General features: G+C 39.5%; 1 protein-coding gene across 2 annotated transcripts; it reads right to left on the reverse strand.

Annotated features, from left to right (window-relative positions):
- Positions 1-9,522: 9,522 nt before the first annotated feature.
- LOC147634752 (uncharacterized) lies at positions 9,523-13,753 on the reverse strand. 2 transcript variants are annotated; one of them, XR_015266789.1, is made up of 6 exons: positions 12,647-13,501; positions 12,432-12,529; positions 10,576-12,154; positions 10,429-10,498; positions 10,232-10,315; positions 10,071-10,124 (listed from the first exon to the last, which is right to left on the reverse strand). XR_015266789.1 is itself a non-coding variant. In XM_086803921.1 (5 exons), the coding sequence occupies exons 1-5, from the start codon at positions 12,786-12,788 to the stop codon at positions 9,985-9,987; spliced, it is 2,190 nt and encodes a 729-aa protein (XP_086660047.1). In that variant the 5' UTR covers positions 12,789-13,753; the 3' UTR covers positions 9,523-9,984. The 2 variants fall into 2 exon arrangements, 1 of the variants encoding a protein (XP_086660047.1); XM_086803921.1 differs by having other exon boundaries at positions 9,523-10,124; positions 10,429-12,154; positions 12,647-13,753.
- Between the last annotated feature and the right edge of the window lie 2,146 nt (positions 13,754-15,899).

Raw genomic sequence — 15,899 nt, forward strand, 5'->3', positions numbered from 1 at the left:
ACATAGGAGGCTTCAAATCTACTCAAACATGATCAAAAGCTTCAATTTCACCCTCTCCAACAATCACTGGTTGTAAGCGACTGTTCAACGGTCCCACTTTTGCAATCATTTTTGGATAGCTTTATTCTCTAATTTAGGTACTAAAATGGACTTCGGTTCTACTTTCCATCCTGAGAGCAATGGCCAGACTGAGCCTACTAATAGCACTATCATAGATCTTCTATGATCTTATATTATTACTTCACCCTCTAATTGGAATGAGCATTTGTATATCTTGCAATTTGATTATAACAATACCCTTCATTCTACCATAGGCAAATCTCCCTTTAAAATTGTCTATGGTAAACATATTCCGACCTCTAGGATTAGAACATAGGTTCCAACTACTGCAGCACAACTGCTGATGATAATCTTGCTCGTTGACCATATCCAGATCTTGGCCGCAGTCACTCAATCTATTCAAAAAGCTCAAGAAAGATATACCAAGCAAGTTAACAAAAGAAGCGACAAACACCTATGCGATTTCAAGAGAATGATTATATCTCGTTTACAAATTGAGAAACGTAGACTCAAGAGCGTTGAAATCCATCCCAAACTTAAACTCGCTCCACGATTTTATGGGCCATTTAAGATTCTAGAGAAAATTAATGACAATGCCTTCCGATTAGAAATTCCCTCTCATTGATGTATACACAATGCTTTTCATATCAGTTTACTACACCCATTTAAGGGAACTCTTCCAATTTACCCCATTCTAGATGATCTCCCCTATTTTACAAGAAGACTATGAAATCTTAGTCCTCGAATCAATCATTGACCATGACCATACCACAACCCGTGTACTGGTACTATCATCATGCTACTTGATTAAGTACAAAAATCACTCTATTGAGGAAGCACAGTGGCTCCCAAATCATCGGTGTCCACCTACCATGCCTTGATTACTACTTATCATTCACAGTTGCCTTACTTCCAGTTTCAAGTATACAGACTCGCCTGATTGTAGCAGTACACTATTATGTACACAGACTTGCCGATTAAGGTAATTGTTAACCCATTCCTAGGGCTAACAAGATCTACCGCCATTATCTTTCATCAAGGAGTCATGATAGATACACCAAAGAGTCATACATTCAATATATGAAGCAATAGTGTCCAAAGCTATAACTTGGACGGGTGCCCGTAATGGTGTGACAGAGTATTTATGGTGATTCTTGCTTCAAGAGCATGTGGTAGCAAGTTAGGATGAAGTCCTAAGTGATGTATTTCATGGATATATAATGACAGTAGTCATTGTAATAGCATTAGGTCTCTTATGAGCCTAAACTGCCTGGCCACAATTTGAGTATGAGCACTCATGGCCATGTATATAAGTGAATATCTCTCATAATACAACATACTCTCCCATTGTGTAATTGAGTCTTGCTCTTGCTAATCTCTCTCCCTGATGCATGCTAGTGGGTGTGTATGAGTGAAGTGAGGTGAGAGGAGGGACGAGTACCCGTAGTGTAACGCGGCGAGACGGTGTGACAACGCTTGTTTGCGAGAGAGGCACAGTGGAATTGCTTCTCAAAGAGTTGTAGAGCTTGGAGACCTGAATGGTTACGAGCTCAGCCATTTGAAAGATCCTCACGACAGTTGTGGTTCACCAAGTAATCTCTTTTTGGATGTGTTTTAAGGAGGGTTGGGATGAGCCTTAACATTTTTGGCACCGCTGCCTGCTGCTGTCGGGGAGCCATTCATTAGCTTTTTCCATCGTTTTCTCTCTAATCTATGCATCACCCATTGCCCATTATCTTGATTAATGGTTTCCCATGAAAAGATGTGGATTTGATGGTGATTTGTGTGTGATTTGGTGTAGAATAGCTCTCATTTTTGTTTTTGTAAAGAATGCTTTTTGCTTAATTTTTAGCTTATTTTATTGTTTTTGTTGTTGTTATTGTGGTTTTTCATGTTCTTAGGGCTTGCACATAGTTTGTATTATACTTAGTTTGCATCCATTGCATCAAACAGTGCAATAGAATGTAATTTTTAGTGAATATTAGCTCTCTTTTATATTAAACATAAAACTAAGATCATTAATTTTAGTTTAATTGTGTGTTTGTTGTTGAAATTGTTTGGATTAGAGTGTTAGCAAGCATTAGGAGTAGCTTAATCTTTCAAATAATTTCTTAAAGCCATCAAAAAACCCTTGAATTTCACTAATTTCTCTTAATGGACTGATTTTTGTTAAGGGTGATTAATCTTGCTCTCAAGAGGCAAAAAATTTAGAAAATGTGTTAATTGGGATCTAAATTGATCATATGAGTAGTCGAAATTAGTGTTTTTAAGTGTTTGTAGAGCATCTAGATGCATCAAAACACCTAATTACATTAATTTTTTTTATTAATTGGAGAAATTTGACTCTCTTTACTTAATTTTACCTTAAAAGAGGAGATCATAATTAAGAGTCTAATTAATCTCCTATTAGATTAATTTACACATTTGTTGATGCACAAAGATTAGCATTCCCTTGCTCTATCCAATGATCGTGTGCTCAATTGTGTGAATTAATTAGGAATTAGTGATTAATTAGAGTCCTTGATTAGTATAAAAGAGAGAAAGATTAGTGAAAAGATTAATCTTAGATTAATTAGAGTCCTTGATTAGTGTAAAAGAGAAAAAGATTAGTGAAAAGATTAATCTTGGATTAATTAGAGTCCTTGATTAGTATAAAAGAGGAAAAGATTAGTGAAAAGATTAAACTTAGTGATTAATTAGAGTCCTTGATTAGTGTAAAAGAGGGAAAGATTAGTGAAAGGATTAATCTTAGATTAATTCTTTTTTATATAACTCGTTAAGGCTAACGAGCATTCAATGTGAGTAGATGCTCATGAGTTGTCAAAGTTTCCATTTTGGGGGTCATTTATGAAGGGTGTAAGGGGTGTCATTAAAAGGTTGACTTTTTTTATTCCCACTTACCTTTTTGGAAAAATGCCCATATCTTTCTCATTTTAAATTCAAAAAATATCTCCCCCAAAAAAGGAAATTTGTATTTCCCACTAGACTCCCAAAAAAAATCGAATTTAATTTTTTCATGAAGTCTAGTTCACGCATGAACCATTTTCTGCAACTTCACGGCCTAAGGGTTCACACCCTCAGAACCCGCGCCAAAAAAAAACCAAATTTAATTTTTTCGTGAAGTCCGATTCACACGTGAACCATTTTTTACAACTTCACTGCCTAAGGGTTCGCACCCTCGGAACCCGCGCATCCAAAAAATTTGAATTTAATTTTCCTGTGAAGTCCGGTTCACGCGTGAACCATTTTCTGCAACTTTACGGCGTGAGAACCTTCATTCACGACACGACCAAAAATAAATAAATTTAATTTTTTCGTGAAGTCGGGTTCACACGTGAACCATTTTCTGTAACTTCACGACATGAGACCCTTTGTTACGTGACCAAAAAAAATGAATTTAATTTTTTTGTGAAGTTCGGTCACACGAGTGAACCATTTTCTGCAACTTCACGGTCTAAGAGTTCATGCCCTTCGAACCTGCGTGTCCAAAAAAAAATTAATTAATTTGCCCCTGAAGTCCGGTTCACGCCTGAACCATTTTCTACAACTTCACTACTACGTGAGACCCTTCGTTCACCAAAAAAAAAACCGAATTAAATTTGTTGTGAAGTCCGGTTCACACGTGAACCATTTTCTACGAGTTCACGGTGTGAGACCCTTCATTCACACGGCGACCAAAAAAAATTCAAAATTTATAAAATCCGTGAAGCCCACTTCACAGCATGAAAAGAGGTCTGTCGGCCAAAAAAAAAAACTCTGGAAAACATCCATGTTTTGAGGCCCGTATCTCCTAAACCGTATATGCAACGAAGGCGCTCTAGGGCTCATCGAAAAGCTGGCATCAAACTCTTCACCTTTGGAAGTGGCCATCTTCGAAGTCAAAATCGACCATTTTGGCCTTCGACCAGTAGCCTCAAAATTCGACTCAAAAATCGAGGTAAAAAACAGCCCAAAACCCACGAAAATTTGTAAAAAACAGCATAAAAACGATAACGAGCTATATTCGGGCTACTTTTTGAGGGTCTAAACGATAAAATCACGGACAACTCAAGGGAACAAAGTTGTAATACTCCAAAAATACTACAACTCTCTTATACAGAGTTTTTCAAATTTTCTTTTGAAACACCCTCAAAAACGTGCTACGAAACAAGGAAAAATTCTTTTAAAAAAAATTCGTCTTGAGATCATGATGGAAAATAGGTTTTAGGACCTCCTCTTCCATCTGGGAAGTTACTAGCATACACTTTTTTCGAAAAATTATCTCTAAGAGGTCATTCACATGCATATAGCGCCTAAGCTATTTAGGGTGAATGGACACCCATTTTGGCCCAACAAAGAGAACACTAGGCCTCTTGAGGCTGTAAACGGGCTGTGAGAGAATTTTTTTTAAAAACAAACCTATGTTTTCTCATTAATAAGGAGCATTTAGGCACTCCGACATGGCCACGATAGAGAGATTGGCAGGGATCACACAAGGACTGAACCCAATGGTGGCTAACATCTTCGAGCCATTAAAATCTATGCCGCAAATGCACCTCCCGGTACCATAAGCTATGCCTATAATAAGCGTGTCATCGGGTTTTACACCCTCTATCACACTTCGATCCCACCAGGCTTTGGTCCCTTACCTAACATTCCTGCAAATCCTATAAGTACCAACCCTTTCCTCGATGCCCACGCCCTGGACATACTGACTAGTCTAGGAAGGGGGGTAGCCCAAGGACTCAATGAGTCTCTCCCAACAAGAGCACTCATATACAGCCTTAGTGACTCATATAAAAATACGACCATACAAATTTCTAAAATTATGGGCAAATATGATGGAGCAACAGACCCTGTTTAATTCATTCAAATGTTTGAACAAAGATGTGAAGCCTTTGGAAATCCCAACTGTCCTACCAAGGTACATGCGTTGAACCTATGCTTAGAGGGAAAAGCTAGTCGATGGTTCATCACATTGATGCCTGTGATCAAGACTAACTTCAAAACCTTGAAATCAGCCTTTATACATGGCTTTTTGATCAGTGGAGTAGTGCAGCACAATAGAACTCTATTCAATTGAGCGTCAACCAAATGAATCCATTAGAGATTTTATTCTTCGGATAAAACTCTTAGACTCACAATGTGAGTCATGGGGAAACTTAATTGATGTTCAATTGAAGAGATGTTTCATGACGGGCTTGAAGAATAACAGCTTACACAACTTGATCATTGCATCCAATTCAAAAACATTCGATCAATGTTGTAAAGAGGCAATATGTTTAGATGACAACATGTTGGAAGATGATCATGCTATGAGGTGTTCCTCATCTAGACCAAGTGAAGTAATGGCAAAAGAAAGATCGATCTTGGAATTGACATTTCCCAAATTCTATGCAGTAAGACTCAATTCTTATACTTCATGTATATCTACTTCATAAGAGCACTTAAATATACATAAAAACATAAAAAGCACATGGGTAGAGAAAGCAGAAATAGGTCCTACTCGACAACATTTGACAGAATCCTCCCCCACAAAGGAACATCATCGAAGGCCAATTTCTTTAAATAATGAATGTCACTTCAATGAATCGAATGAGGAACTGAGAATCACCATCTCGTTCTGATGATTAAGTCTACATTTCTCCGTATCCTTCCTTCTCTTCTGTCCCATTATTAACATCTCTTAGTATCCCCACTAACACAAATCACATGTAACTTTGCTTATGATTGCCAAAAAAAAAAGTGAGCCAAAAAAAAAGAGCTCACACAAATATAAAAATGCAATCATTCACAAAAAAACCCCACCCCCACCCCATTAAGAAGTTCCCAATAAACCACTAACCTTTTCATTCACTAACTAGCTTTTCTTATTCCTTCCGGAGGGACAAAGACCCTTGAACATCACTCAACATCGAAGCCATCGACAAAGCTTGTTCATTCTCCACACACAAAGGTCTTCTCAATGCACGATCACGAGGACGCGATCGCCCCATCAAGAAGGGGAGGATGTTAACCCATTCTCCTAGGGTTAACAAGAGCTACAGCCATCATCTTACATCAAGGAGTCACGATAGATACACCAAAGGATCATACATTCAAGATATGAAGCAATAGTATCCAAAGCTACAACTTGGACGAGCGCCCATAATTGTGTGACGGAGTATTATGGCGATTCCTGCTTCAAGAGCGTGTGGTAGCAAGTTAGGATGAAGTCCTAAGTGATGTATTTCATGGATATATTATGAGAGTAGTCATTGTAGCCTAGAGTGCCCGGTCGGCCACAGTTTAAGTGAGTGTGAACACTTATGGCCATGTATATAAGTGAATATCTCTCATAATACAACAGACTCTCCCATTATGCAATTGAGTCGTGCTCTTGCTAATCTCTCTCCCTAAATCATGCTAGTGAGTGTGTATGAGTGAAGTGAGGTGAGAGGAGGGACAAGTATCCGTAGTGCAATGTGACGGTGTGACAACGCGAGGTATTATGAGAGTAGTCATTATAATAGCATTAGGTCTCTTATGAGCCTAAAGTTCCCAGCCGGCCACAGTTTAAGTGAGTGTGAACACTTATGGCCATGTATATAAGTGAATATCTCTCATAATACAACATACTCTCCCATTATACAATTGAGTCTTGCTCTTGCCAATCTCTCTTCCTAATGCATGCTAGTGAGTGTGTATGAGTGAAGTGAGGTGAGAGGAGGGACGAGTATCTGTAGTGCAATGTGGCGGTGTGACAACGCTCATGTGGGAGATGCGATGGAATTGCTTCTCAAGGAGTTGTAGAGCTTGGAGACCTCAAGGGTTACGAGCTCGGCCATTAGAAAGATCCTCACGACAGTTGTAGTTCACCAAGTAATCTCTTTTTGGATGTGTTTGAAGGAGGGTTAAGGTGAGCCTTAACAATAATGTACAAATATCCACTCTTGTGTGTAGACTTGCCAAATGTGGTTGTACACTATCAAGTTCATTGTGTGCAGACTCACCGCAATTGAAACAACACATGTTGTGGAAAGAAGGCTTACCAATTGAGGCATCTTCATGAGTTAATAGTCAATTAAGAATAGTTGCATTTTAACCCCGAGGCATGGTATGAAAAGGAAAATTATTGAGAGTATTGAAATGATATTTTTGTGATGTGTTTCATTTATTATGGATATTTATTTTTTATTATTTGTCGCATGGTTAATGACTTACCGCTGCGAGGTACTGATCGTACGATATCACTGGATATAATATTTGGCATGTGTTTTTTATATCAAATTAGTATAGGGCTAATGTGGACGACTTGATGAGGGTTGCATATGTGTGCACATTTTTTACGACATTATATTTTTGTAGCAAATTTATAATCATTATTATGTATGTGATATTATATTTTGTAACATATTTATAACATTATTATTTTGGATTTATGGTTAGCATTATTTTATAGCCAAATGACAACCAAACACATTTGTTTATATAGTTTATTTACCCCTAGTAGATTCATGGACCAATTTATTTAAAGTTATAGTAAGGTTCATGCATAAAAGCTTAGACTTTTTTATTTGAAGAGCAAGGCCCAACGTGAAGTGTAAAAACTATTTTTGACTTATAAGTAATACAAAAAAATATCTAAATACACTTGCTTGAAAGCATAAGCCATCAAGCAAATAGAGAAGATTTAACCCATTTTGGTGTCATGCATGTTCTTCTTTGTGTATTTTAGCAAGTTGAATATATTTTTATACTATGGTTTTGAACAAGCAATTAGAGAGAGAAAGACATGGAGATTATTTTAATTATTTTTTCTTAAGAGCACCATCACCCTCTTGCAACACTCACATACATATACACAACATACACACATCCAAAAATATATTATTATATATAATATTCTATTTTATTATATTAAAACACATGTACCTATACACACACACACACACACACACACACACATATGTATGTATATTTATAATTGAAAATAAATTCATATTTACACACATGCAAATGATTTCAATTCATTAAATTTTAATGGATGAGAATGTGTGGTGAGATATGCTCACTCTCAAATAAATGCCATTCTTACATATAATGTCTCTCTTTCTCACGCACATGTATCTTTTCTCTCTTGGGATGACATGAACCCACCTGGGTTAAAGTCTCTCCGTCGATTGGTCTCTCTAGATCAAAAAAGCCGACGTAAAGCGACTCCATCTCCATCTCTCTCTCTCTCTCTCTCTCTCTCTCACACACACACACACACATACTCATCGCACATGCACTAATGCAAATACACTCTCCCTCCATACATTCACAAAAATTCTCTCTCTCTCTCTCTCTCTCACACACACACACATATACATGAATATATATTATATTTAGATATATATACCTATATGTACATCTATATATTCTCTCAAGAAAATCATTTCAAAAATTCAAAATTGAGAAAGGGACAATGTGAATTGCTCCCCTTTCTCCCTTGGTCCTCTCCCTCTGCTTTTGGCCACGTAAAGGGGGAAAGACTTGTGTTTAATAAGAGTATAGATATTGAGAATGTTTGTCTCCAAAGTATTCATGTTAGCACTTTCAACAAGTTGGTCTTGTTTCCAGCAAAGGCTTGATAGAAATACAATTTAAATGTGTTTCTTTTGGTTTGAGACCTCTCTTTGTATGATTTTATTTTACAAGCCTCCACAAGGGGTGTAGCATACCGACGACAGAAGCAAAATAGAATGCAATAAAAAGAGTACAACCTTGCTCTGATACCATTTGTTGGCATCGAGAGTACGTGACGTAGAGGCCCCGTAGCCTCCGAAAAGTAGGTGCCCCCAGATGAAAAGGGAGAGGTGCACATATGCCTTTTACACCATGGCCATCCCCAGGTCTCAATCACATAACCGTGGGAGGTGGGGGAGCTTGCCCCCAACAATATGCCTAGGACTTCTAAAGTGGGTCACACATAGACGCCCATCAATCTCCTTTTGTGTAGCCAATGATCATCTCCCATGACCAAACATGGGCACTCCACCCTTTATAAACCAAACGAATGCATGTTGATCGGGATACCACCTTTGCAAAAAGTATGGGGAGCCTGATGTGGGATGTTTTCAAGTCCAACCAATCAGCTATCCCCTCCGAAGAGGACATAGGGGTTGTCCTATCAATGACCACCACAGTTGCAATTGTGATCCTCTATCTCTCTCTCTCTCTCACACACACACACCACACTACCCAGCCTATGAACACAGGATATCCATCACAGTTTACCTATAGAAAATGTACTGAAAATCATAGCAAAACAAGTCCATCCAAGTCTTACTATCCTGTTCATGACAAGTGAGTTTATTTGAATTTAATTCAACAGTCTCTATACATCCTAAAATGCCGAGCACAATTTCTGATCACCTTCTAGCTCTTGCGAACATAGTCAGCTATCTCCGGTCCTTGTGAACCACTTAGCTAAATAGCTAACCTTGAATACACAGAAGAAGGCCCAACTCAAGGTTGCAGCTATTCCTTGGTGAAAAAAGCAAGGAATAAGAGGATGGTAAAGAAGGTTCTTTTGTACACTTGAAGACAGCCAGAAGCGTTTCAAAGACAAACATGTCCAGGACTTCACAATTTAGCCAGCAGAATATGAAATCAAGACCTTATTTTGTCAGAAGATTGATAGGAGTGGCACAGTGACCCTATCTGCAGGCACTTCTTAACGAATGACACGAGTTATCAACATGTCACTCCTGAGCTGTTGTTTTCCTGCTTTTGGTTGTTGAGAATTCTTAACTACATTTACCAAAAGAGGACTGCTAAGTTATCCCCAACCTGGTATTTTCCAAGCTTGGATCTTGGGAGTAGATTCAAGCAAAATTTTGCTTGTCTAATGCCCTAGCATGACCAACAAAAGTTCAATTGACCTACAGTTGATGATGATGAGCTTTCTTTATGCTCCTTTCAAGTCTCCTCATTCACTTGTGTGGTAGCCCCAGGAGCAGGTAACCTTGGCCCAAGTGGTGTTGCACTTGCATCGATGCGAGTCTCTTCAGGGAACTTGCCAAGCACATTTAGCAGCTTCATCCTCTTCATCTCTTTACCTGCAAACACAGAATGTATATGGTCAAAATCCACATAAACATGTGGGTTCATATTTGAACACCATGATTAGTTTCTCAGCTCATATTTCTTAAACTTTGCTGAGCACCTTCTTCCAAAGAGAGCCTTACTGCCCGAGTCTCGAGTTCCACAGCATGGTCACTCCTTGCAGCTGCTGAAAGTGACCGTAATGCTATAGCCACATGATGGAAATTTCATGTAATTTATTATGCTTCAAGGTGAAACCATGCCACAACTTAGCATAGAGACTTGCAGAAAAAAGGAAAAAAGTTTTCATAAACTTACCTTGCAATCGATATTTTTGGTCAGAACCATCACATTGCTTCAAGAACTCTTGCAGCTGCTTGAAACGTTGCTGAAATGGCAGCATATTTTCGGTGTCAGTTTCTGCAGTTTGTCCCTCAGGAGTTGCTGAAAGGGCAAGAAATTTACCCCAATCTCCATCAGTTGGAGCACCCCTATTCACAGGAGTTGTCTCCCCTTCAAAATCCGTTAGCTTTTGAGACTGATCCATAGAAAAAGGAAGGGAAGGCACTCCTGCTGAAACAGTTGACAAATCTACAGGCATTTGAGCAAACACAGAGGCTGTGAAAAGCTTCAGCCCAGCTGATTGTAAATTGCCCAACACCCCATCTGCACCTGAGTTAGCACTTGAGGAAAACCTTGCAGCATGCCCAGCAGTAGAACAGCTATTCAACATAGCCACTTCAGGTGAAGATTTGCCGTTAAAGCTGACATTTTTGCCATGCTTTTCCATGCATTCCCTCCATGCTGACTTGCTGCATCCAGTATCCTCACTCTGAGTCTCGAGTTTCACTTTAGAAAGATCCACATGCATAAAGGAGTTCTGAAGAGGTTGCCCACACTGTTTGGTTTTTGCGCCTGAAGCCTCCACTACAGGACCCAAGGTCTTTTGCTGCTCAGAAGTTTGGTGTTTTCGTGCAGAAATTCTAGCTTCATCACTGTGAGGTAGGCCATCTATTGACGAAACATTAAACCTACCATATTCCTGACTAGCCCCTGATGCCGAACTTTTTTGTGAAGGGAGTATCTTGCACCTCTTCTCTGGGTTACCCCTGTCATGACTAACAACATGGAGCTCATCAGCTTTGGCAGCTACTGTCACCTTCTGTTGTGCAAAGAAATCCGGGAGAAGCTGAGTGTATTTAATACCCCGTGTTGATCTTCCCGTCCAATCTTGTTTGAAAGGAGGCAAGCTTGAAACTGTACATGCAACATTAGCAGAGTGTGACGGTGATGCTTGTGAGAAGAATGGGGCATTCACAGTAGCCTTGAGGGAACCTATATTTGTCTTCTGGGGGGGTGAACCCACAAGCCCAGGCTCAAAAGCATTAGTACAACCTGAGTACATCGGAACACAACCATCCTTGTTCACAGCCGTGCATGCACCTGGTATCAGTAGTCTACTGTTGAGTTCTAATGGCATTCTAAGGTGAAGGCCATCTCTATATTGAGTCAACTGTACATTGTGTGCTTCTCTTGAAGTTGGACCTTCCAGAAAAGAAATTTTGGAAACCCTTGAGCTTGCTGGGGTTCTGTGATGTGAAAGTTCCCCAGAATAATGGCCAAGAGAAAAAGCAGGATGTATCCCTTGACACTCTTGTGGCTGCTTCTCCTGCTTGTGTAGCAACACAGACATCAAATCCTCTTTATAAAGCTCTGGCCCCTCCGTCCGCACATCTGATTGAATTCTTGTGAGACTTTCAGAAGGTGATGTGAATAGAGATTGAGGTGACTTTGCAGGCAGCTGTTGCGAAAAAAGCTTCTGGGAGTTGGATATATCAGTCACCGAATGTATATGACTGCTTTGATTTTGCTGCCTTTCTGAAGGGCCAATACCTAAACGCAGGGATGGCAAAGCACTGGGGAATTCTGGTGTTTCATGTATTTGTTGCGACTTTTGTCGTAAAAATGATGGCATTGGTGTGCAGGGAGCTACATCTGCTGTCATCTCACCATTTGCAGAACCTTTGACATGTATGGTTGGTACCTGCAAAAGGCATATAATTGCCATTAATGCACCAGGTGTGGTGGGTGTTTGCAACTCTTGTCCATCTTCAACCACTAACGAGAGTATTCAGTGTTAATTTGCAATATGAAAACCAGGCCATGAAAACTCAGCTGTTGCCATAGCATCTATGCAAGATAAAGAAGAATCTTGAACACAAGGTGGTCTAGTTTGACAGAAAACAGCCATCTGGGTACTTTTCCTTACAGCTAGTTTGAAAAAACCAAAAAAAAAAGATGGAATACAGAGAAAATCCTACTCGTTCAGAGCTCATCCAATGTGGGATAGGCGAAGAGACTGCAAGCGTTAGGGCTGGGTCATACGCAGAGGAACATTTGACAAGATGCTCTGAGGCCACTGCAGGAAAAAAAAAACCAGCCACAATAAGAGTAAAATGCAGGACATTAAAAAGCTCATAAACAAAAGAAGCCCAAAATAAAAGCACCCATCTGAAGATCAAAACAGTGAGCTCACCTTGCACTGCGGCGTCCTTGCTAAGAGTGGGTTGCTCTGGAATCCAAGAAGGGGTTCTGAAGCTCTTATGTGATGGGTTATGCTCGGAAAGGAAGCATCCGATCACCGACTGTTTACCCCCTTGTTCCACAGCAAAAGCCATCGCACGCGAAACTTAAAGAACGATCACACAATAGGGCACAACAAGGGCTTCTTCAGATCCCTACCACAGCATCATGTGACCCATCTGTAAGCACCACATGCATCTCTAAGCACCATGGAACCCATCTGTAAGCACCATATGAGCGCCACGTGAGCCTGCCCTTAACGCCCTAGTGAACCCTAACACAGGCGCTTAGCTAGCGTTGTTGCGTGATGATGAAGAGAAGGTTCCCTTTTCAAATGTGGTCTCGTAACGGGTGCAATTTGCACACCCCCAAATGGTATTGGTAAGCTCAGAGCCCTTTTAAGAGAAGGCAAGTTGCTGTCAAGCCCTCCTGCTGCAAAAGTGTTCTCCTTGGTTGATTAGGTAGAAGCTCTTAGCTTGAAAGGGGGGTTGGCTGCAAAACTGTGTGCGCGCGTGTGTGAGAATGCTGTAAGAGGTTGTCCTCTGTGTGTGTGTGTGTGTCTGTGTGTGAGCGTGAGAGAGAGAGAGAGAGAGAGAGAAAGGAACAGAAACTTGGGTAAGGAGAGCTTCTGGTTTTGAAAATGGAGGGCAGCGCCGTGTAGAGACAAAGAGAGTTGAAAGAGAGTGAAGCCGAGGTTAAATCACTCTCTCTTTCCTGAATGTATCATCCAGGGTCAATGTTCCTCTCATCATTTATTCAACCCACTCACATCAAAGCTAGCTGCAGGGTTTCCAAGGAAACGAAAGGTGGTTAGCAGGCGTGAGAGAGAGAGAATGTGATGGGCAAAGCTTAGTGAAAGAGATTTACGAGTCAAGCCTACAGGTAGTAGAGAGAGATTAGAGAGAGAGAGAGAGAGAGAGAGAGAGAGAGAGAGAGAGAGTTCTGCCATAATAAAACACAGAGAAGTCCCTTGCTCCCTAAGGAGCACAAGTTTCTGTGGAACAAAAAGAATTAGGAGGCATAATTATTTTTATTGATCACTGCTGCATTAGTCTAAATTGTTAGATCACTTTTGAAAGGGTCAATATGCGGCCAGTCAATGCAAGATTAATTCGTTATTTCAATAAGCATCGATGCCTTGGCTAATGCACATTAATCAATGAAGGATCGATCTTTGCCAGGGATGGGAAATAATGTAGATATAGTCTATGATATGTATGGTTTTGTTGCTTTCTGGGCGGGAGAATGATTGAGAGTATCCACAAAAAGAGAGAGTGAGAGACTGTAGCAGTCGTCACTAAACCAAAGTAGAGAGAGAGAGAGAGAGTGTGTGTGTGTGTGAGAATTCTCGTGACACCTACTGCAGAGGTACCTTGTGTGTATATGATAATATATATATATATATAATTTTTATATTCTATATACATATATATATATATGTAACTCATTATGATAATTAACTGCCATCATGTGCAAGTAGTGTAGACTCTCACCTCCAAAGAACCCCCCACAAGGAGGTTTTTTGAGAGTTTGAGAAAAGATAGGTTCAACCTTGCCTAGAATATTGGGGGTGGGGACAATCGTGGGGTGGTTAAGATAGTGCCCTTCTCCTCCCAAGAAGGACGGGGTTATTATGGCTCTCCCTCACTCCACAAAAGGGTGATAAGTGTGTGTGTGTGTGTGTGTGTGTTTTTCTCCTCCTTCAAAAAGAAGAAAGAAGAAGAAGTAGAAGAAGAAGAAGAAAACAACTTCTTGGCCTAGAACTTGTTATTTTGAAACTGAGAGAAGGAAACTAACCTTCTCAAAAATCTCAAGATTCAGTTATAATCAGATTAAAGTTCCAAAAAAATACTTGTTTAAGATTACAATTTCCATGGTGAATTGTAAGGCTTGATAGAAAACTCTAGAGTGTAAGGACTAAATTCTTACATCACTTTAGCATTAAGTTTTGGGAGTCAAAGTGGAACAACTCAAAGAAGTAAATGTGGGTAGTGAAACAAGCAACGGTTTTGGAAAAGATAGGTTTAGCTTAGCCTAGAAATTGTTCAATTTCAAAAAATCCTTATGAAATTGACTAGAGAAGGAAAAATACCTCCACTGAAAGTCTAAAGATCTAGTATTATTAGATTAAAATTTAAAGAGAATGCGTGTTCAAAATTACAATTTCCTCTTTGAATCCATGGTGAAAAGGATTGATGTAAGGCTCGGTGAAAATAATTTCGTAAATGCTCCTACGGCTTTGTTTGTTGGTAGTCCTCTTGTCAATGATCAAACCCTATGGTCGCAACTCGTGGTTTCATGGTCTAATGTCTCGTCCTCTCAAGAGGTTTTTTGAGATAGCTTCTAGGTAGGTAGGCTATAACCTCTTTATGCGTGTAGGATAGGTAGTAGGTTCTAGTAGGTGGCATCTTTTGGATTTAGTCTAATAAAAAAGAAAACACTTACTAAGAGCTTTTTCTCTTGTTGATTTAAAAGTAGCCACCAATGCAAGAGAGAGAGAGAGAGAGAGTGTGTGTGTGAGTTAGGGAAAGGTAAAGAGAGGAGAGAGAGAGAGAGAGAGAGAGAGAGAGAGTTAGAAAGAGAGAATTAGAGAGAGTGTGTGTGTGTTAGAGAGCGTTAGAAATAGAGTTTGGCCAGTTTGAGAGAAGAGTTAGGAATTTCTTTTCAAACTTGGCCACCTACGAAGCAACAAGCTCTTGCCCAGTTAACTGAAAATGCCTCGACTTATGAGTGTTTAGGGGCCTTACACACATCTTCCTCGCCCATTGGGTTTATACAAGGGAAATCTTCAGCATGTTTGTGCACAATGTTGACCCTTGGGTGTCTAGGGTATGATGGCCTATAGGAGACATGTGGTCTTACTACTATTTTTCTCAAAGATTACTTGCTCCAAGATTACTCAAACTTGTTCATTGAATGATGCCATTTTTTTGTTTTTGCAATAGTTGTCACCTTGAAATTTTTAGAAAGAATATAACTCAAGCTTGGTAACTGAAATTAGAAAAATGATAATCCGAATATAAAATGAATAAAATTAATTCTCTTGTATTTTAAATTAGAAAAATGATAATCCAAATATAAGATGAATAAAATTAATTCTTTAGCTTGGTAGCTCAAGTTCAGAGGAAGAGGGGCAGTATAACGATGAAAAGATTCAATTATCTTGTATTTTAGCCAAGAAGAAGAACATATTCCAAGCTTAAATT

Source organism: Cibotium barometz, chromosome 10 (assembly GCF_041138505.1).
Source record: "Cibotium barometz isolate CiBa-2024 chromosome 10, ASM4113850v1, whole genome shotgun sequence".
In the NCBI taxonomy this organism is placed as follows: Eukaryota; Viridiplantae; Streptophyta; class Polypodiopsida; order Cyatheales; family Cibotiaceae; genus Cibotium; species Cibotium barometz.